This window comes from Numenius arquata, chromosome 28, assembly GCF_964106895.1.
Source record: "Numenius arquata chromosome 28, bNumArq3.hap1.1, whole genome shotgun sequence".
NCBI classification, from domain to species: domain Eukaryota; kingdom Metazoa; phylum Chordata; class Aves; order Charadriiformes; family Scolopacidae; genus Numenius; species Numenius arquata.
The window spans coordinates 2,338,736-2,360,420 of NC_133603.1; the positions used below are offsets into that span (position 1 = coordinate 2,338,736).

Here is a 21,685-nt window from a genome sequence, read left to right on the forward strand (position 1 = left end):
TCCAGCTCCTGTTGAGTCACCAAATGCACTGGACTCCACTGATTTGAAGTGGCTTTGGAGACTGAAAAATCCCTGTGCCTTCAGGAAAGGGTGAAAATGGGATGGGCATCTCCAATTCCCTTCCTCCTCAGCTGTCCAACCGCTACTTCCCGGAGCAATATAAATTAATATATTACGTAAAGCCCTGCTGGAAAGGGGCTGGGTCTCAGATTAACCAATGGTGTAGAATCAGGAAGAGAAACCTCTCTCCTTCCTGATCACTTGAGAGCAAAAGGAACTCGGTCGCTCTTCATGGCAGCCAGAATGCCTGTGGAAAGCCCCCAGGATGAAGCCTGCTGCTCCATCTGCCTGGAAATATTCCAGGACATCGTGTCCATCCACTGCGGGCACAGATTTTGCCAGTCGTGCAGCACTTGGAACAGGGAAGGACTGACCACCAACTTCTCCTGCCTTCAGTGCGGACATACGTTGTCCCGGAAAAGACTCTGCCCCAACAGGGAATTGGCCAACATCAGTGAAGCAGCCAAGAACTTGAACCTGCAACCAGTCAGAGAGGTGGAAGGAGGGGAGAACTTGTGTGAGAAGCACCAGGAACCCCTGAAGCTCTTCTGCCAAGAGGACCAAAGGCTTATCTGCGTGGTGTGTGATAAGTCCAAAGTGCACTGTAACCATTCTGTGGTTCCGATGGATGAGGCTGCCCAGGAGTACAAGGTGAGGGGTTTATGGGCATGTTGAGGCACAAAGGGCCAGAAGATCCTAGTGCTGCTGCTCTTGATGGGTAGTGATACCTGTACAGCCTTTGGCCTGTGGGGTAAACCCCCTGTGGACTCACCCATCCTTGTCTCTTGATACCAACTCTCTTGAGGTGGCATTACCTGCCCTGAGGAAGGCGGATGTAGGAGCACCACGCTGTTGGGGACCTCTCCCCAAGGGTTCAGCCATGATCAGGGACTTAGGCAAGGGTAAGAAACACAGGGATAGGATTTCTCACCTCCACAATCCCTCCTCAAAACTCTGTAAATGGCTCTCTCCTCTGGGGTGTGGGTCCTTACCAAGGTCAGCTCTGCTCAAGATAGGAAGAGAGAAAGAGGTACTCAGCCCTTCTCCCATCCCTCTGCTCCTAGACCTTCATCAAAAAAGAAAAAAAAGAAAAAGGGGGAGGCTAATAACATTGAAACAGTATGGGGGTCACAAAACTCTGCCAACACTTACCCCAAGAGCTGTAAGAGTCCCCCATTGAGTCTGCGGAGCCTGCCAGACCATGATGCCATTCCACAAGGGACTTCTTTCTTTCCTCTCAGAAACAAATTCAGACCGAACTGTACATTCTGAAATCAGAGCAAGAGGCGCTTCAATCTTCCATGAAGGACAGACAAGACAGAATCAAGGACCACACCGTAAGTGCCCATCAGTTTTCCTGGGCAGAGGGTGGGGGAAGAAAGGAGGAACATCTTCTACTTCTCTCCCCCAGGGGTGGGTGATGCTCAAGGGGTGTGGGGAAGGGAGAGGGGCTTTGTCTCTTCCCCAAATGCCTCTTTTTGGTGGGTCCCACTAAGGCATGGCCCACCCTTGACTCTTGATGCTCTTCTCCTGCTCTCTGCTTCCCTTTCCCCGCTTTGGCTTGCCTTTGGCAGGAGAGGACAGAAGCTGCAAAGCAGGAGATTGTGATGACGTATAGGAAGTTGCATGAGATCCTGGAGAAGCAGGAGTCCTCTTTTCTGGCCCAGCTGGAGCAGCTGGACACAGAGATAATGAAAGCCCATGAAGAAATCCTCCAGAGGCTTTTGGAGGAGACGACGAGGCTGGGCACGCTGATTGAGGAGATGGAGAGGACATACCAGCAGCCAGACTTGGAGCTCCTGAAGGTGAGAGCCCAGGCTTTCCAAACTTGCTGTGAAAGCCTGTGTTGAGCTTGGAGACCAAGCCCTCAGTTTTCTACCCCAATCTGCTCGAAGAGGGACTTCACTGGAGTGGGACCCTGGTACTCCAAGGGGAGGTATTCCATGTCACTGAGTCTCTTTTTCTCTCTCATCCAGGACATTGGAACCACCTTGAGCAGGTATGTGGTCCTTCTCCTGTCAACATTTCTCCACCACAGAGCAGCTCTGTGGCAGGACACTGGGAGAAAGCACATAGGGACAGGTTGGCTCTTCTGCAATACAGCCTTTGGACTTGACTGAGGCCACGGGGGGTTGGAAGGAGGGCTCTGCCTCTCTCTCCTTAATGAATGATGAATTTGGACAGGGACTGTCAGGAGGCAGGGCTGGGGCAAGCCAGGAAGGCAGCCCCTGGGGTGGATCCACAGGGTCCATGGCCAGGCATGGATGCTCCTCCCAATCAGCTTGCAAAAGGGCTGGATGCTCCAGGGCTGAGCTTCAGTGGAGCCCCTGGAGCAGGGGTGGGGCTGTGGGGTCCCAGGGGGGTCTGCTCAGGGCTGTTAATTCCCATGAGGACCCTGAGACAACCACCTCAGCCTTTCACAGCTGAAGCAAATCAATGAACATCTCCAAGGGGGGGTGTGATCCTGCTGTGACATTTGCTGTCTGAGATGTGCGAGATGGGGCAGAGCCATCATCTTCCCTCCAGTAATTCTCCCCAGGGACTGCTGAGAAAACATGGAGCAGCAAACTGCAGCCAGGCGTAAATCCATCCCCTCTTCCCTTCCAGGGGCCAGAGGGAAACCCTCTCCCACTCACTCGATATTTCCCCGGAGCTGGAAAAGAAATTCTGTGATTTCACAGAGAAAACCGCAGCCATCAAGGAGGCTCTGGAGAAAGTTCCAGGTACCGTGCACAGGTCCAGAAAGGAAAATGCCATCGAGCTTCTTGGTGGGGAGGGATGGAGAGAAGCCACAGGAAGGAAACGCATCCTGGGTGCTGAATGAGGGGTTATTTCTTTCAAGATCCAACAATGAGGCAGTGAATGAGCAGGGAGCGTTGGTCTGATGTTCCCTGCCTGTCCTCCTCTTCTTCTCCTCTGCCTCCTCAAGTTTCTCAACATTCCCCCAAGCCTGTTCCTGACTCTCTGGACTTTTGCAGAAATCCACAATCACAACAACTGATCTTTCTGCCTCTCACATTTCTCTCTTTCCTCTAGACTTCCTGGAGTTCGAACTTCCATTGACAAGTAAGTGCACTGAACACATGCCCAACCAAGCCATCATATGAAATCAAAACATATGGTAAAACAAGCTCTGCTGCCCCCAAAGATTAACCTAAAGTGCTCTACTGCCTCCTTTCCCCCTTCTCCCATCCTGGTTCCACCACCAGGCAATGCCTGGAGGGGTCCCAACTGGGTCAGAGGGATGGGAAGGGAGAGAAAAAGCCCTGTGCCCCCCAGATCTGCTGCAATGAGCCTGACTCTCTCTCCACCTCCAGCACAGATGACACTGGACCCAGAGACGGCCAACAGCAGGCTGTATCTCTCGGAAGACTGCAAGTTTGTGCATTGGGAAGACTGTGAACAGGACTTGCCCTCCAACCCGTGGAGGTTCAAAATCGATCCCTGTGTGCTGGGCTCGAGGGGCTTCACATCAGGGTGGCACCGCTGGGACATGGAGATCTCTGGAGAATGCTTTTGGGCCATCGGGGTAGCCAAGGAGTCAGTGCTAAGGCACTGCTTTTTGCCATTCGGACCCAAATTTGGGGTATGGGCTCTGTGTCATAACCAAGATGGGTACAAGGCTCTGACCTTTCCTGCTGTCACCCACTTGACTCTACACAGTGTCCCCCAGCAGATACGAATCTGCTTGGACTGTGAGGAAGGGACAGTGGTATTTTATAATGCCCTGAGCAAAGAACGGATCTTTGCTTTTCCGCAGGCATCTTTCCACGGGGAGAGAGTCTTCCCGTGGTTCATGATGAGGGGGGACGCTCAACTCAAACTTATTCCCTAAGGCACAGGACAAAAAGAAAAAACAACCCCCAGAAGCCATCAACTTACCCTTGGGAAAGAAACCAGGGGCAGAGTTTTGTCCCAGTTCCACCAAAGGGACAGGAAAGGGTAGCGGTGTTCACGTTCCTTTCCTTTAGTGCAAAATGGGAGCATTTCTGTGCCTTAAACTACATTTTGACCTTTTAATTCCTTAATGACTGTTTCCTGGGTGGCTGCAAAATTGCCCTGATGGGGAGTTAAAAGTAAATGTGCAATTCTAAGTCATTTCTGCCGTATGTGTCTGGTTTTCCTTTGGTTTTTATTTCCTCTGGGTTTTCTTTGGAAGTTGCTTAAGAGAACTGGAGGAAGGAAAAGTCATCCTGCTTCCTCTCTAAAACCCACTGCACAGGTGTCATGGTTTTGGCCTAATTTACCAAAACCAGACTGACAGATGGCCCTTCCCCCCCATCCCTTCTCCCCCCCCCCACAAAAGAGGAGAGAGGGGGAGGAGAAAGAGATAACGAGATTCAGAAGCTTAGAATGAACTAAACTACTTTAATGAAGAATTACTATTAAAATAAAAATAAAGATGAAAATAATGACATAGATACAATATATACAAAACCCTATCAAGCTCCCAGGATGACAGTCACGTCACCGACAGGCACTGAGGGAGTCCCAGACCGGACTCCGCGACGGATGGGAACTGGATTCCAGCTCTGGAGCCAGGAACACACGGATCGGGATAAAAGGCAGGTGGACAGACAGAGTCCTCTCTGGACGTCGGCCATCGCAGGAAGGGGGCTGACCCTTTGATCCCTCAGCCTTTATACTGAGCATGGGGCAGATGGGATGGAATACCCCAGTTGGTCAGGTTTGGGTCACCTCTGCTGTCCACTCTTCCCCACTGATGTGACCCCTCTACGTTTTTTCCGTTTCCGACCCTCTAAGGGGGCAAATAACGAAATGGGATGACCTTGGTTGTTATAGCAATAAGGATAAGCAAGGGCCTCTCTGCACATCATTCCTTGGCCTGGAGCACAAACATTGGGCTTATTCTGAGAACGAGCAGTTTCCTCCACAATATGCCGTTAATTTCAGAGAGTTAGAGGAGGCCTAGCTAGGATGTCAAGTTACAGAACAGAAAATTCGTTTGGTTTTACTTCAAACCGGGACAACGGGGAGATGAGAAACCTGCGTTTTCTGCCCTCCTTCTGGTGCAGGCTCAGGGTGAGCCCTGACGCACTGGGCTTTAGTCAAGAAAGAGCCTGGACTTGTTCCTTGAGAAGATACAGCAGAGCCAGGGGTTCAGATGAAGGTCCATCAAGTCCTTGTCTTGTCCCCAAAAGTCCCTGCCTGGGAAAGCAGATAAAAGCAGGGCGAGGATGCCTGTGGCCTCAGGAGCCCTGTTTTCCAGCCTCAGTGGGTAATTAAACAATTAGAAGGGTAGCCCTGTAAGCAGAAAAACATGCGAGGGAATAGGGATGGGCTCCAGCCACCCCTGTCCCGCCACCTGCACCCCACGCTGCCAGGGCTGGAGGGAGAAGGGGGGAGAAGCTCCCCCCTCCTTGCCGTGTCCTCCAACGCTCCTAAAGCCAGGATGGAAAGGGCCAGCATGGAAAGCGAGAGAAAGGTGTCCCGGCTCGAAACCCCCGGGGAAGGCAAGAGGCGCCTTGGAGCGGGGTGCAGAGAGCACAAAGACACGAGGGAACCGAACTGGGGAAAGCTGGGGCCTTCCGCTAAAACTGCGAAGTTTCTGGGAGATACAAAGCTTGCTGAAAATAAAAACCTATGCGTCCTTGAGGGGAACTGGGCTCCTTATAACGCCAAACCCGCACCTCCACATCTTCAGCCCCCTCCTCGCTGAGCAGGAGCTGTCATTACCCAATGAACCAGAGCTTTAATCGGAAGGGAGAATACAATCAGGAAGAGGAGGAGCCGCCGCTGCTGAGGACAGTCTCCTAATTAGGCGATGCGTGTAAACTAGAAAAGGTTCCGATGCCGAAGCCAAGGCGCGGGAGCTCCGTGGAGTTTCCCCCCAGCGCCGGCACCAAAGAAGCCCATTTCGGGGCTCTTTGGGCGCCGGGGCCGGGAAAGCGCTGCCAGCGGCGGAGGCGAGCGCGGGGGGTTCTCAATCAGGTCCCACCCAAGGCGCCCCGCTGGAGGGGGGGCACCGGCGCGGTTCCCAACCAGGTCCGCTCCACCCCCTCCGGGCCGGGTCTCCCCGTGTCCGGGAGGGGAGCGGGGGCTGCGCCCGCTGCTGCCGCCCCTTCGACAGCCAGCCGAGCGCCGCCTTTAAACCTACGTCACGGCCTTTTGGGGGGAAATTGGGGCGGGTTTTCTCTCTTTGCCTCCTCCGCCGTGTCCGGGTGCCGCGTACCGACGAGGACGTGGATCAAGAAGGGGAGGGTGGCTTTTTAAAGGCAACGTTTCGATTGGCTGCCTTCCCCCCCCCCCGCCACCGTTCTTACCGCGTTGGGTGGGGCTCTTGTTACTGGGATCCTCAGTAACATCCCCTTCCTGCCCAGAGCAGCAAAATGCGGTGGAGGAGCTTTGTTCTGGGTCGGCGCAGGTAGGGATGGGCCCGTCCCCCCACCCCCCCCGAACCCCTCCTCGGGTGATTAGAGAGGGCCCGGGCCCCTTTTCCCCCGAAAACGTCCTCGGGTGGCTAGAAAGGGGCCAGTCTCTTCCTAGTTCCCCCTTTCCTGCCCCCCTTTCCTGTGGCCGGAGAGGGCCCGGGCCCGCGGCCCCCAATTTCCCCTCCGTTCCCCCCACGGCCGAGGGGGGGGCCGGGCCCTGCTGCTGCCAGGATCTCCCCCTCTGAGCTGGGGCTCCCCCCGCTGCCTCTGGCCCCGGGGCTCCCTCGGGCTGCGCTGGGTTTCTGGGAGGGCCTGATCCTACCGGGGCTTTCCCGGGCGGGGGTCTCAGCTCCAGGACCCCCCTGCACAGTCCCTTTCTCTTATGGCTGAAGCTTCCTTCCCCTGGGGCCGTTGAAGGGAAGAGACAGTTCTGCTTTTCCCGGCAGGAAGGCGCAATATTCGGTTTCACTATTACTTAAAGGCACCGGGGCTGCAGCACTGACAGGGCAGGAGCTGCTTTGTCCAAGGCCAGAGAAACAGCTCTGGGGTGAATAGATCTGTCCCCTTTGGGCCAGATGAGCTTTTTGCAGAACTCTCTGTTCCTGCTGTTGCTATTTGCATATTTGGTTTCTGTGTTGGTTCTACCTCGGCCAGATAAGCGGGGGGAAAAATAAACTGTAGGGCTGTCTGTTTTCTTGCCCTGATCTGCCTTGCTCGCTCCCTTGCCCTGTCTTTAGTCTTTCTCTGAAGCACCCACAGGATGCTTTGCTGAGGCCCCTTCATCCTATCACCCCCCAGGATCACTGAGTTTCCAGCCGCAGAGGCTCAAAGTCTCACCCCTGCCCCAGCCTGAGGTGCTGGGGGTGGTGTCCTGCTGCTGTGGTGCGTGCAGGAGGGCTCAGGAGGTGTGCTGGGGGGACCCTGGACCCCCCCATTCCCAGGCCTGGGCCCCTGCTGGGGATGCTCCCAGCTGTGAGGGCTTTGTGCCCTGTCAGGGAGGGGTGCATGTGGGGTGGTGGGGAGGGTGCTGGGTCTGCTGGGGGCCAAGGGCCAGTCACTGAGCTCACTGAGGCTGCGTTTTTCTCCCAGGGTGCTGGCTGGGTGCTGGGGACAGGCTGCGGTGTCCCAGGGAGATCAGGGACAGGGCAAGACTGTGCTGGTACAATTTCCTGATGCTGGGTGTCACCACAGGGCTGTGGCTGATCTCCTAAATTGATTGTGGTACCTGTGAGGAAGTGGAATTAAATGCCCTGACCTGCTCTTCTGTCATCATGGTCTCTGAAACCTCTCAGCGTGACATGAACAGCTGTGGTGGTAGAACGGGATCCAAATGTGGCTTGAAACAGGCTTTGCCAGAGGTATTGATACCTTGGGCACAAGCTCCTGCTTGTTACAAGGCTGGAGATTTCGCATCCCCATTTCCCCTGGGGCAAGGGGAGAAGAAGAGATTCTGCTGCGGTAATGGGGACGTGGAGGAGCCCCTGAGTCCCCAGGAAGGAGGAGTGTCCCCCCACCCAGAGGTTCCTGGGGCTACAGGCAGAAGGACACGGGTCCCGGTGGTGTCTGTGCTGGTGACTCTGGTCCTGGTTCTGACCGCGGCTGTTGCTGTACTCTCAGGTAAGGGAGGAGCGGCTGCCTCCTTCCCTGCCCCACGCAGCTGTGTCCCCTGGTCCCTGCAGAGCCCAATCCTCTGCCCTTCTGCCCTTCCCTCTCCAGGAGGAAGACATGGAGGGGATCCAGCTGTGCCTGCGGCTCCGGTGCTGGCATGTCCTGATGTCTGGGTTGGGTACCGCAATGTCTGCTACTACCTCTCGAGGGACGAGGGGAGCTGGGAGTGGAGCCAGGAGCAGTGCTCCTCGCGTGGGGCCTCGCTGGCCGTGCTGAGGAGGGAGTGGGAAATGGTGAGTGAGGGGCTGTTGTGGGTGTGTGGGGGTTTGGGGGGGTTCCTGTGTTGGGTACAGAGCCTGGGGTGGGAGCAGAGCTGTGTCAGAGCAGGACCAAGAGTGCTGGGCGGGCTGGTGAGCTCCTGCAGTAGCTCTGGAGCTTGTTGGAGCAGGCGTGGGGTGGGAGCTGCTGCCATCCCAGAGCCAGTGATATCTGTGTGGGCATGGGGCTGGAAGAGGAACCAATGTAGGGCTGGCAGCATCTCCTGACTGTTGGCTTCTCTCTTTACTTCCCAGCGGTTCCTCTCACACCTCAAGGGCAACATCGATTACTGGATTGGGCTGCGGAGACAGGGCGAGCGCCTGGAGTGGGTGGACGGCAGCAGCTTCAACCAGACGTGAGTCCCGTTGGGAGCTGGGGCTGTGGGGAGACCATCCTGCGGTGGGATGGGCAGGGTCCTGGAGGGAGATGTCTGCTGGGGCTGTCCCTTTGCAGGCAACCCTTGTCAACTCCTGGGGCTCGAGGGGACAGCCGTGACCCCCATGGTACCAGTGGTGTCTGTGCTGCTTGTTGCAGGATCCCAGTGGTGGGCGAAGAACCTTGTCTGTTCCTGAATGACCATGATCTCTGGGGTGCTGGCTGCTCCCAGCCACGGCCTTATCTCTGCAGCAAACCTGTGCTCCATCTGCCCCATGTTTAGTGTAAAAGCTGAGGGATCAAAGGGTCAGCTGTTTCTTCGATGGCTGACATCTGAGGAGGACCCTGTCTGTTTGTCTGCTGTTGATCCCGATCCCTGTGTTCCTGACTCCAGATTCCCCTGTGTTCCTGACTCCAGATTCATAGATTGGTCCAGGCCGGAAGGGACCTCCAAAGGTCATCTAGTCCGACCTCCCCGCAGTCAGCAGGGACACCCCCAACTAGACCAGGTTGCCCAGGGCCTCATCGAGCTTCACCTTGAATATCTCAAGGGAAGGGGCCTCAACCACCTCCCTGGGCAACCTGTTCCAGTGTTCCACCACCCTCATGGTAAAGAACTTTTTCCTAATATCCAATCTAAATCTCCCCTTCTCCAACTTAAAACCATTGCCCCTCGTCCTGTCACTGCAGCCTTTGTAAACAGACCCTCCCCAGCCTTCCTGTAGCCCCCCTCAGGTACTGGAAGGCCGCTATGAGGTCTCCCCAGAGCCTCCTTTTCTCCAAGCTGAACAACCCCAGCTCCCTCAGTCTGTCCTCATAGGAGAGGTGCTCCACCCCCCTGATCATTTTGGTGGCCCTCCTCGGGACCTGCTCCATCAGGTCCATGTCCTTTCTATATTGAGGGCTCCAGACCTGCACAGAGTACTCCAGGTGAGGTCTCACCAGAGCAGAGAAAAGTGGCAGAATCGCCTCTCTAATGGGGTGGAACACTGGAACAGGTTGCCCAGGGAGGTGGTTGAGGCCCCTTCCCTTGAGGGGAATCTAGTTCCTGTCCATGGCTGACTCCAGTCTGGGACTTCCCCAGTGCTGCCCGTGACGTCATTCTAGGAGCTCTGCCCCCCAGGGCAGGGGGGCCACAGAGCCAGGGGGTGAAGTGGCCCTTGTGGGTCTCCTCCATTTACGTTTTAACTCTCACAGATACTATTGCTGGTTTTTGTACTGTTTTTAATAAATCATCATGATTTGCTATGAATTTCTTTTGTGGGGTTCAAGGGCATCCAAAGGCATCCAGGGCATCCAAGAGGGTCAAAGGGGTTCTTAGGGCTTCCAAGGGGGTCCGAGAGGTCCCTGGCCCCCCGGTGTGGTTTAACCCTCACTCCCCACCTCTTGTCCAGAGGGAGAAAAGGAGGGAAAAACACCTTGTGAGTTGGAATAAAGACAGTTTAAGACAACATTTACAGCAGAGGAAAATATGAGTAATTGTAAAAAAATATACAAAACAAAGGGATACAACACCAGTTGCCCTCAGCACCTGAGGACTGATTGCTCAGCCTGTCCGCAGCAGCGATGGATGGTGCCAGCTCCCGTTGCTGGCCTGAGCAGGACATCTGTGGGTGGAATATCCCTTTGGCTGCATCATCCTGGCAGTGCTTGCTCTTGGCTGCAATGGGAAGCTGAAAAAGTCCTTGACTGACGTGAACATTTCGCAGCCACGTATAAAACCATGTCTGATCAATGGCGTTCTCACACCAAATCCAAAATGCAACCGACACTAGAAAGAAAATCAACTCCATCAAAGCTGAAATGAGGACATACACCCCTGCCTGGAGCCTCCCAGTACCCAGGGGGACCCCACAGCAGCCCCTGTCCCTCACTCCCCCTCTGCTCCCTGGGCTGGGGCAGGACAGAGAGGGACATCTCCTGCAGGGTCCAGGAGAGGAGAGTGAGGAGTCCCTGGAGAAGGACAGGGTCTTCTGAAGGCTGTGGTGGTGATGGAAGCGGGGCTGAGGGTCTGGAGGGTGCTGCCCCTGAGGCACAGCTCTGTTTTCTCTGTCTCCACTTGAAACCAAGGGCGCAGGGTCTCCCCGTGGAAGGAGCCTGATGGGAAAGTGAAGATCTCGACCCCAGTGTCGGCATTAAGGAAAGTCACCAGCCCCCGTGTGCAGTCCAGACAGACCCAGATCCTCCTGGGGACTGGGGACAGCGTGGTGGGAGGAAAAGTGAGAGCCTCAAACCGCCCTTTCCGGTGCCGAACCAACCAGATCCCTTCTTCAGGGCCTGGTAACACTCTCCTCTTCCTCTCCACAGTCTCTATGGCAACCCCAACACCCCACCATGAATCATCTCCCACCTCCCCCTCCACCTCCACTTCCCAGCAGTGCCTCCCCTCCCAGAACCTCTCCTGGCCCAGCACCCAGCACCAATAACTAAATCTCTCGGGGTTGTCAGGCAGGTTCCGCCGTGTGGCTCCACATCTCACGCTTCTCAAATCCTCCGACAGGACAAGTTTGGAATGAGCCGTGTTTGGATCCAGGGTCACCACATCTGCAGGGAACAGGAGGAGCCGGAGCATCAGCACTCAGTCCTGGGCAGGTTTCACCACCCCAGGGCCAGGACCTGCTCCATGGGGCAGGAGACTGGGTATCTCCCTCCTCTTCATCCCCACCACGGGGCCAGCTCCACCACGGCCGAGCTCAGTCCCATGGGAAGAGGCAACAGTGGGGCTGCAGCCCCTGCAGGGAGTAGCAGGATGGGGAGAGGGGCCGGGCAGTGCAAGGTGTCTCCGGGGGAGATGGCACCTCTGGGGAACCATGGTGTAACTCAGAACAGGGTGGAATGGCAAGAAAATGGGGTGAGATACAGCCCAGTGCCATGGTCTGGGGCGGGGGTCTGAGTCACCAACACGCGAAGGCATGGCCAGTCCCTTCACTGGACAGCCCAGTTACGCCTTGCACAGAGGGAAAGGGAGGAGAACCACCCATAAACCAACGCAAAATACAATAAAATACCCAAATACCTGGATTCTCAGGAAGCAGAAACTTTCTCCACTCTACAAGGAGAGACAAGAGCAGGTCACATCCCACCACTGGTACCCAGTGGCTGTGGAAAGGGTAACGGGCCCATCCCTGGTCTGGTGTCCCTGAACTGCCCACCTCCCCAGGCACATCCCCTTGGGGTTTGCCTGGACCCAAGGGATGCAGGGATGGAGAGGAGAGCAAGACGGGAGAGGGTCAAGCACAGAGTGCCGGGGAGAGGGCACCAAGCCAGGAGGAGCTCACGGAGACTCACCCAACAGTGCAGCTTGTTCCTCTGGAAAACAAAAGCAATATTTGGTCAGAGAGGACAGCTTCTCATCCCATAAGTGCTCAAGAAGGAGGAAGAAGAGCTGGGGAAACCCAAATTCCTCCTTTTTGGGGAGTGGGAAAACACTCCCTGGGTCCCAGGGATGTGTCCCTCCAGCCTGGTCATGTCCCATGGCTGGTACCCAGGGACTTTGGGCAGGGGAGAGGGTCTGTCCCTGGTCTGGTTTCCCCGAGCTGCCCACCGCCTACAGGCACCTTCCCACAGGGGTTTGCCCGGACGCAGGTGATGGAGAGGACAGGCAAGGGGGGACAGGGCCGAGCACAGAGCACCCGGGAGAGGACACTGAGCCAGAAGGAGCTCACAGAGACTCACCCAGTGCTGCATCTCGTTGCTCTGGAAAGGAAAAACAAAATCATTGAGTGATGAAAGGGAAGAGCTTCTCACCCCATGGCTCGAGCAGGCAGAGCTTGGGCTGAGCCCAAACTCCTGTCTGGGGAATGTGAAAAGTCCCCTTGGCTCACAGGGTGGATCCCTGCCCTCCTATCCCCACCCCAGCCCACCCAGGCACCCTGCAGTTAAGCCCGACTTAAGCATAGGTTTAAGGCTCAGCCTGATTTAAGCTCACTCAGTACTGGTCCCTGTTTCTTCCCATGAGCCAGGACACCTCCCGTGCCCAGTTCCCGCGCCCAGTTCCCAGCACCAGTGCTCTCCAGTCCCCTTCTGGGTTCCATCAACCCACATCAGTGATCAGAGAACCAGCAAGACCCATCCAAAGCCACATCCCTCCCTGGGGGCTCCTTTCTCAGGAGGCTTTGCTGGTGGCAGGGGCCAGAAGGACTCACCCAGCACTCTGGACTGCACCACTGGAAAGCAAAAACAGAGGAAGAGGAGGTCAGGAGAGCAGCTGCTTCATCACTGGGACCATCTCTCCAGGGTCTCTTGGACCTTCCCACCAGCCAGATGCTCTCGCCATGCTCCCTCTCCTCCCACCGCCACCCCGTGTCCTTGTCCCCATCCTTCTGTGCACAAAGAGCTTCTTTAATAAAGGCAAAACATTGCGGTGATGGAAACTCACCTTTCCTTCGGTAGAGATAAGCACTGAGGGCAGCTGACACCACTGAAAGCAGGAGGAACACACCCAGAGCTGCCATCCAGGGACGGGCATTGTGGAAAAAGGGAGCTGAGAAACCAAAAAAACATCCGGAAAAGGACTCATTTTACACTCCCCTGTGTGGAAGATGAAAAACCAAACAACCCCCAAAATCCCAGCTCCTAAAGCCTTGTTGTGGGAGCCCTGGCTTCAAGGGGACGTCATCTACCCCATCCCATGGACACCCCAATGCTCCCCTGAAGCACACCAGGATCACGTTATCTCCTGCGCTAAAACTCACCTGCAGGTACACTCCCCCCCTCCCCTTCCCACACATGTTTCTCCAACCCCCTGAGATCAACACCCCCAAGCAGCATGGCCAACCCCAGCCCGGCTGCCATTATGCACCTGAGATGTGCAGGCACGACACCTGCTCCTGCTCCAGGCGGCTGTTCCTCACCACGCACGACACGTTCCCATCTCCCTTCCCGCTCACAATGATGACATCTTGGATCTCAAAGGAACCCCTCTCGTCTGGGGACTGTCTCTGGGAGACCGAGGGGAGATGCTGCCCGCTGGCATCCTTCCACAGCACCTGTGGTGACGGGTACCAGCCGGCCGATCGACACACCACCCGGATGCCTCCGTCCTCGTAAGCCTCCAGGGAGAGGAGAGGGACAGAGCCCATGGCTGGGGGAAGAGCCCGGAGTTGCCCTGAGTTAGGGATGGACCCAGCTCAAAGGCCAAGACCGAACGCCACGCCAGACACATCACAGGGTGCCCAGGGGGCTGTGGGGCCAGGCACGTGCTCCTCACACCACCAAACCCACCCCAATGTCTGCAGGAAGCGGAGAGCACTGATGCCAAATGCCCCCAGATCTCCCATAAAACAGACGGGCAGAGCAGCACTGAGCAGCCGAGCTTTGGCACCTCAAGGCTGCATCTCTGCACCAACACAGCATCACAAGGTCACCACAGAGACCCAAAGACACAGTGTCCGTGCCGCTCTGCCCCAAAAACACCTCCAGCACCACGAGCGTGCTTCCTCCTGGGCAGGCACAGATGGGAAGAGACCCCTCGCACCCGACCTCTCTCAACGGCTCCTGGCCTTCAGCACCAAATGGATGGATGTGAGGATGGGACAAAGCTCTGGGAGGGACACACCAACCCACGGACACCTGCACCATCCCCAGGAAACACCACAGCAGCCACAAACCTGCCACCTCCAGCCCCACCATAGCTTCTCCATAAGAGGCAGCATCTCGCACAGTGCAGACGTACTGGCCGTCATCAGAGGGTCTCAAGCCAGAGATTCTCAAGTCCAGGCTCCCACTGGAGAGACCATCTCTGGCCAACTCTGTCCTTCCAATGTATTCCTCCATCTGTGCCCCGACCAGATCCTCTCCATTTCGGTAGAGGTGCACCGTTTCAGAGAACTGGTGACGGATCCACCTGATCTCCAAGCTCTGAGCGTCCACATGTGGGGACAAGTGACACGGCAGCACGACGTCCTGCCCCACGGTGGCAAGGAGAGGTCGGCCTGGTCCCACCACTCTGAACTCCGCTTGGTGATGGAGAAGGACACAGAGAGACAGAGATTGCGCCCATGTTAATTTACGGGCATCGCATGGCAAGGGGCCAGCTTGGCGTGAGCGGTGACCGCTCCATCCCATGAGTGTTGCTTTGCCCTCCCCATGGCCCAAAGACTTGGGAGAAACTGGAGAGGGAGCGGGAGGACTGGAAGGAGAAGGCGGTTTCCTGGAGGTGGGATCTGCTCCAGAAAATTGTGCCCCCCACCCCAAAAATGACACACACACCCTCCCCAGCCAGCCCTGGTAGAAGGGACAAAGACTTTGGGGGAGCACTGCAGGGTGGGACTGAAGATGTCCCAGAGCAATGGACGTGTGGCATCATGAGACCAAGGGAAAGTGAAAGCCATTTGCAGCTGAGCTCTGGGCTCAGCTCCTCCTGCCCCATGACACCTCCCCTGCCCCACATCTGCCACCCGGAACACGCTCAGCCCCCCCCAGCCCTGCAGGATCCCTACCTGATCCCAGCCGGAGGAGGTGGAGAGTCAGGAAATGACTGAGGAGGCACCATGGGCTCGTGGGGAACCCCATTTGCGGCCAAAGCTGGAGAAGAGAGTGGGAAGGGAGGCAGAGGGAGGGCAAGGGGGGGGTTACAGCCGCTGCAGAGGGGATGGGGAAGAAGGGCTGTACCTGCCCCCAACATCACTCCAGAAATCCCACCAAACGACCCACACCCTGACATCGGGAGGAACCCTTGGTCAAGGGACAGATGGGATCCATGAGCAGATGTTGGTGCAGCCCCTGCTCTGCCCCACTGCCCTCCCCAGGATTTACCCTAAATCCCTTACAAGATTTTAAGTGAAATTAAATATTCTAAATTCCTCACAGAAAGGAAATTCACACACCAGACCTGTACGAGCTGCAGGAGGAAGCAGCCGACAGGATACACGCAGGGTCTGCACTCACCCTCTCTTTCCGGATGCACCGTTAGTGGTTTTTGGGCTGCCTTCAAACTCCACCCCCAGCACTTGAACTCATTAACGAGCAGAAAAAAAGAAAAAAGGGGAGGAAAATATGTGCATTTGGGTGCGAGAAGGTTAAGGTTAATTTAAAGCTTGGTTGTGATTTTTGGACATGGTGGAGGAGCCCAGCAGTGTCCCTGCAGCCCTAAACAGCCAGGAGCTTGTGGGGAGCCAGGGACAATGTGACAAGAAGGGTTTGGGGGGCTTCGAGCGTCAGGACACCCCAGTTGTGCCCTGTCCCTCTGCCCTGTCAACTTGGGGACCTCAGATTCCTGGGGAGGACGTGTCCCCTGCTGTCCCCAATGTCCCATCCACATCCATACCTGTCCTCAGTTGAGAGACACAGGAGTAACTTTTCTTCTAATGCTGGGGAAAATTACACTTTTAGAAGACTCTAGTATCTGAATTTGTGAAAATATTTACTTTATAGCCAGCCAGGCTCTGTGGGATTCAAGGTTTTAGTGTTTTTGAGCCTTGCCAGGTGCAGGGACAAGGAGGAGCAAGGCCTGGGCATTTGACCCAGGCTGGCCAACAGGAGTATTTCATACCATGAACGTCACACGCAATATAAATTAGAAAAGTTTGCTGTGTAGCGGGCTCTCTCCCTAATGGCGGCGGGTCCAGACAACTCCTTGCCCCGGTGCCAGAGCCCTGAGGCCTTCCCTTCCTCCTGAAGCCATTGTGCTCCCAGTGTCCGATACTTGCTATCCACTGCTGGGAGTGCACAGCTTCCTACTGATAGAGATGGCTGAGTATAATTAAGAATAATTAATTATAATTAAGAATAATTAAGGATAATTAATTATAAGCCAGAGTTTCCTGGCTGCCCAGCGTGGTTTAACCCCAGCCAGAAGCTCCCTCCCTCCCTCCCTGTTCCTCAGTAGGGTGGGGAGAAGAGGGAGAAAAGTGGGGGAAAACACCTTGTAGGTTGGAATAAAGACAGTTTAAGACAACAGTTACCACCGAGGAAAATATCATTATTAATTGTAAAAAAATATACAAAATAAAGGGATACAACACCAGTTGCCTTCAGCACCTGAGGACTGATTTCCCAGGCCATCCCCAGCAGCGATGGAGGATCCCAGCCCCCCAAGAATCCCCATTTCTATTCCGAGTAGGACATTTCTAAAGTGGAATATCCCTTTGGCCATCTCATCCTGGCCGTGCTCCCTCTTGGCTGCGATGGGAAGCTGAAAAAGCCCTGGACTGATTCGAACATTTCTCAGCCACATATAAAAATATGTGTGACCAAGGTAATTCTCACACTAAATCCAAACGTCAGCAGCTGCTAGAAAGAAAATTAACTCCATCAAAGCCGAAATGAGGACACATTCCATGGTCAGAGCCTCCCAGCACCAGGGTTACCCCACAGCAGCCCCTGTCCCCTGACCCTCACTCCCCCTTGGCTCCCTGGGCTGGGGCAGGACAGAGAGGGACATCTCCTGCAGCGTCCAGGAGAGGAGAGTGAGGAGTCTCTGGAGAAGGGCAGGGTCTGCTGTAGGCTGTGGTGGGGATGGAAGCAGGGCTGAGGGTCTGAGGGGTGCTGCCCTTGAGGTACAGATGGGTTTTCTCACTCTGCACCCAAAACCAGGGGTGCAGGGTTGCCCGGCGGAATGAGGCTGGTGGGAAAGTGAAGATCGTGACCCCAGTGTCGGCACTGAGGAATGTCACCAGCCCCCGTGTGCAGTCCAGACAGACCCAGATCCTGGTGGGGTACAACTGCCAAGGCAAGGCAGTGCGAGGAGAGGTGAGAGCTGTAAGCTGCCAGTCATAGCAATCAATCCCCCATACCCCTTCTTCAGGACTGGGCGACACTGTCCCCTTCCTCTCCACGGACTCTCTGGCAACCCCAACAGCCCACCATGAAGGACCTATGTTCTCCTGCTCCACCTCCCAGCAGTGCCTCCCCTCCCAGCACCTCTCCTGGCCCAGCACGCAGCACCAATAACTAAATCTCTCAGGGTTGTCAGGCAGGTTCCGCCGTGTGGGTCCACATCTCACGCTTCTCAAATCCTCCGACAGGACAAGTTTGGAATGAGCCGTGTTTGGATCCAGGGTCACCACATCTGCAGGGAACAGGAGGAGCCAGAGCATCAGTGCTCAGTCCTGGGCAGGTTTCACCACCCCGGGGCCAGGACCTGCCCCACGGGGCAGGAGACTGGGCATCTCCTTCCTCCTCTCCATCCCCACCACAGGGTCGGACCCACCATAGCAACAGCTGAGCTTGTTCCTGTGGGATGAGGCAACAGTGGGGCTGCAGCCCCTGCAGGGAGTAGCAGGATGGGGAGAGGGGCTGGGTAGGGCAGTGCAGGAGGTCTCAGGGGGAGATGGCGCGTGTGAGGCTCAAGGGTGTAGCTCAGAAGAGGGTGGAATGGCAAGAAAATGGGGTGAGATCCAACCCAGTGCCATGATCTGGGGGGCCTGAGTCACCAACATGCCCAGGCATGGCCAGTCCCTTCGCTAGACAGCCCAGTTACACCTTGCACAGAGGGAAAGGGAGGAGAATCCCCAATAAATTAATATAAAATACCCAAATACCTGGATTTTCTGGAAGCAGAAACTTTCTCCAAGCTACAAGGAAAGATAAGAGCAGGTCACATCCCATGGCCAGTCCCCAGGGACTCTGGGCAGGGGAGACTGTCCAGACCTGGCCTGGTGTCCCCAGGTTGCCCAACCTTTCAGGTACAACTCCTCACAGTTTGCCTGGACCCAGGAGATGCAGGGGTCGAGAGGATGGGCAAGGGCGGAAGGGGCCGAGCATGAGCACCTGGGAGAGGACACGGAGATAGGAGGAGATCACGGAGACTCACCCAACAGTGCACCTTGTTTCTCTGGAAAATGAAAGCAATATTTGGTCAGAGAGGACAGCTTCTCATCCCGTAAGTGCTCAAGAAGAATAAACAGAGCTGGGGAATCCCCAAACCTCCTTCTCTTTGGGGAGTGGGAAAACACTCCCTGGGTCCTAGGGATGGCTCCCTCCAGCCTGGTCATGTCCCACGGCTGGTCCCCAGGGACTCTGGGCAGGGGAGCGTGTCCATCCCCAGTCTGCTGTCCCCAGGCTGCCCACCCTCCCAGGCACATCCCCTCAGGGTTTGCCTGGACCCGGAGGATGCAGGGTTGGAGGGGACGGGCAAGGGTGAAAGGGATGAGTGCAGAGTGCCCAGGAGAGGACATAGAGCGAGGAGGAGGTCACAGAGACTCACCCAGTGTTTCATTTCGTTCCTCTGGAAAGGAAAAACAAAATCAATGAGAGACCAGAGGGGATGGCTTCTCACCCCATGGCTCGAGCAGGCAGAGCTTGGGCTGAGCCCAAACTCCTTCTGTGTGGGGAATGGGAAAAGTCCCCTTGGATCACAGGGGTGGGTCCCTGCCCTTCTATCCCCCTGCCCACCCAGGGACTCTGCAGTTATGCCTGACTTAAGCAGAGATCTAAGGCTCAGCCTGATTTAAGCTCACTCAATACTGGTTCCTGTTTCTTCCCATGAGCCAGGACACCTCCCGTGCCCAGTTCTCAACCCCAGTGCTCTCCAGTCCCCTTCTGGGCTCCATCAACCCACATCAGTGATCAGAGAATCAGCAAGACCCATCCAAAGCCACATCCCTCCCTGGGGGCTCCTTTCTCAGGAGGCTTTGCTGGTGGCAGGGGCCAGAAGGACTCACCCAGCGCTCTGGACTGCACCACTGGAAAGCAAAAACAGAGGAAGAGGAAGTCAGGAGAGTAGCTGCTTCATCACTGGGACCATCTCTCCAGGGTCTTTTGGACCTTCCCACCAGCCAGATGCTCTTGCCATGCTCCCTCTCCTCCCACCCCCACCCCGTGTCCTTGTCCCCATCCTTCCTTTGCCCAAAGAGCTTCTTTAATGAACGCAAAACCTGTTCTGACACAACTCTATCCCGTTCAGCGTACGTCCATGGGCCAGGTCTCAGACTCCCTCCACACCGATCTCCTGACCTCCATCACCTCCACTACAAACTCACCTTTCCTTCGGTAGAGATAAGCACTGAGGGCAGTTGACACCACTGAAAGCAGGAGGAACACACCCAGAGCTGCCATCCAGAGACAGGCATTGTGGAAAAAGGGAGCTGAGAAACAAAAAAACATTCGGAAAAGGACTCATTTTACATGAGAGAGTATAAGGAGAAGAAAAAAACCCAAAACAACCCTAAACTTCCAACTCCCAAAGCCTTCTTGTGGGGTAAGGGGAGAAGAAGATATTCTGATGCGATAATGGGGACGTGGAGGAGCCCCTGAGTCCCCAGGAAGGAGGAGTGTCCCTCCGCCCAGAGGTGCCTGGGGCTACAGGCAGAAGGACACGGGTCCTGGTGGTGTCTGTGCTGGTGGCTCTGGTCCTGGCTCTGGCCGTGGCTGTTGCTGTACTCTCAGGTAAGGGAGGAGCGGCTGCCTCCTTCCCTGCCCCACGCAGCTGTGTCCCCTGGTCCCTGCGGAGCCCAATCCTCTGCCCTTCTGCCCTTCCCTCTCCAGCAGGAAGACATGGAGGAGATCCAGCTGTGCCTGTGGCTCCGGTGCTGGCATGTCCTGATGTCTGGGTTGGGTACCGCAATGTCTGCTACTACCTCTCGAGGGACGAGGGGAGCTGGGAGTGGAGCCAGGAGCAGTGCTCCTCGCGTGGGGCCTCGCTGGCCGTGCTGAGGAGGGAGTGGGAAATGGTGAGTGAGGGGCTATTGTGGGTGTGTGAGGGTTTGGGGGGGTTCCTGTGTTGGGTGCAGAGCCCAGGGTGGGAGCAGAGTTGGGTCAGAGCAGGACCAAGAATGCTGGGTGGGCTGCTGAGCTCCTGCAGCAGCTCTGGAGCTTGTTGGAGCAGGCGTGGGGTGGGAGCTGCTGCCATCCCAGAGCCAGTGATATCTGTGTGGGCATGGGGCTGGAAGAGGAACCAACGTGGGGCTGGCAGCATCTCCTGACTGTTGGCTTCTCTCTTTACTTCCCAGCGGTTCCTCTCACACCTCAAGGGCAACATCGATTACTGGATTGGGCTGCGGAGACGGGGCGAGCGCCTGGAGTGGGTGGACGGCAGCAGCTTCAACCAGATGTGAGTCCCGTTGGGAGCTGGGGCTGTGGGGAGACCATCCTGCGGTGGGATGGGCAGGGTCTGGGTGAGAGGTGTCTGCTGGGGCTGTCCCTTTGCAGGCAGCCCTTGTCAACTCCTGGGGCTCGAGGGGACAGCCGTGACCTCCATGGTACCAGTGGTGTCTGTGCTGCTTGTTGCAGGATCCCAGTGCTGGGTGAAGAACCTTGTCTGTTCCTGAATGACCATGATCTCTGGGGTGCTGGCTGCTCCCAGCCACGGCCTTATCTCTGCAGCAAACCTGTGCTCCATCTGCCCCATGTTTAGTGTAAAAGCCGAGGGATCAAAGGGTCAGCTGTTTCTTCGATGGCTGACATCTGAGGAGGACCCTGTCTGTTTGTCTGCCGTTGATCCCGATCCCTGTGTTCCTGACTCCAGATTCATAGATTGGTCCAGGCCGGAAGGGACCTCCAAAGGTCATCTAGTCCGACCTCCCCGCAGTCAGCAGGGACACCCCCAACTAGACCAGGTTGCCCAGGGCCTCGTCGAGCTTCACCTTGAATATCTCAAGGGAAGGGGCTTCAACCACCTCCCTGGGCAACCTGTTCCAGTGTTCCACCACCCTCATGGTAAAGAACTTTTTCCTAATATCCAATCTAAATCTCCCCTTCTCCAACTTAAAACCATTGCCCCTTGTCCTGTCACTGCAGGCCTTTGTAAACAGACCCTCCCCAGCCTTCCTGTAGCCCCCCTCAGGTACTGGAAGGCCGCTATGAGGTCTCCCCAGAGCCTCCTTTTCTCCAAGCTGAACAACCCCATCTCCCTCAGTCTGTCCTCATAGGAGAGGTGCTCCACCCCCCTGATCATTGTGGTGGCCCTCCTTGGGACCTGCTCCATCAGGTCCATGTCCTTTCTATATTGAGGGCTCCAGACCTGCACAGAGTACTCCAGGTGAGGTCTCACC

General features: G+C 56.1%; 5 protein-coding genes across 8 annotated transcripts; 3 read left to right on the forward strand and 2 right to left on the reverse strand.

The window, feature by feature from the left end:
* The first annotated feature begins 236 nt into the window (after nt 1-236).
* On the forward strand, nt 237-4,157 carry LOC141476055 (zinc finger protein RFP-like). The gene is made up of 7 exons (XM_074164680.1): nt 237-711; nt 1,302-1,397; nt 1,635-1,865; nt 2,037-2,059; nt 2,668-2,783; nt 3,097-3,126; nt 3,378-4,157. The coding sequence occupies exons 1-7, from the start codon at nt 292-294 to the stop codon at nt 3,893-3,895; spliced, it is 1,434 nt and encodes a 477-aa protein (XP_074020781.1). The 5' UTR covers nt 237-291; the 3' UTR covers nt 3,896-4,157.
* A 2,188-nt stretch (nt 4,158-6,345) lies between these two features.
* Nucleotides 6,346-10,202, forward strand: LOC141476057 (C-type lectin domain family 2 member D-like). 4 transcript variants are annotated; one of them, XR_012463661.1, is made up of 6 exons: nt 6,346-6,445; nt 7,644-8,069; nt 8,169-8,353; nt 8,633-8,733; nt 8,913-9,282; nt 9,774-10,003. XR_012463661.1 is itself a non-coding variant. In XM_074164683.1 (5 exons), the coding sequence occupies exons 2-5, from the start codon at nt 7,724-7,726 to the stop codon at nt 9,034-9,036; spliced, it is 756 nt and encodes a 251-aa protein (XP_074020784.1). In that variant the 5' UTR covers nt 6,400-6,445; nt 7,542-7,723; the 3' UTR covers nt 9,037-9,282. The 4 variants fall into 4 exon arrangements, 1 of the variants encoding a protein (XP_074020784.1); XR_012463660.1 differs by having other exon boundaries at nt 6,395-6,445; nt 7,542-8,069; nt 8,913-9,262; nt 9,752-10,000; XR_012463662.1 differs by having other exon boundaries at nt 6,400-6,445; nt 8,913-9,262; nt 9,752-10,202.
* LOC141476110 (butyrophilin subfamily 1 member A1-like) lies at nt 10,126-15,266 on the reverse strand. Its single transcript, XM_074164712.1, has 10 exons — nt 15,194-15,266; nt 14,363-14,710; nt 13,555-13,836; nt 13,132-13,236; nt 12,899-12,919; nt 12,429-12,449; nt 11,770-11,802; nt 10,719-11,297; nt 10,285-10,413; nt 10,126-10,136 (listed from the first exon to the last, which is right to left on the reverse strand). The coding sequence occupies exons 1-10, from the start codon at nt 15,264-15,266 to the stop codon at nt 10,126-10,128; spliced, it is 1,602 nt and encodes a 533-aa protein (XP_074020813.1).
* A 1,823-nt stretch (nt 15,267-17,089) lies between these two features.
* Nucleotides 17,090-18,977, reverse strand: LOC141476111 (butyrophilin subfamily 2 member A2-like). The gene is made up of 3 exons (XM_074164713.1): nt 18,973-18,977; nt 18,373-18,464; nt 17,090-17,763 (listed from the first exon to the last, which is right to left on the reverse strand). Exons 1-3 carry the CDS (start codon nt 18,975-18,977, stop codon nt 17,090-17,092), a joined length of 771 nt encoding a protein of 256 aa, XP_074020814.1.
* A 947-nt stretch (nt 18,978-19,924) lies between these two features.
* LOC141476113 (C-type lectin domain family 2 member B-like) lies at nt 19,925-21,048 on the forward strand (the record flags this gene model as incomplete). Its single annotated transcript, XM_074164714.1, has 4 exons — nt 19,925-20,081; nt 20,181-20,365; nt 20,645-20,745; nt 20,925-21,048. Coding segments are annotated over 4 exons (567 nt in total), but the record flags the coding sequence as incomplete, so codon positions are not given.
* Nucleotides 21,049-21,685: the final 637 nt, after the last annotated feature.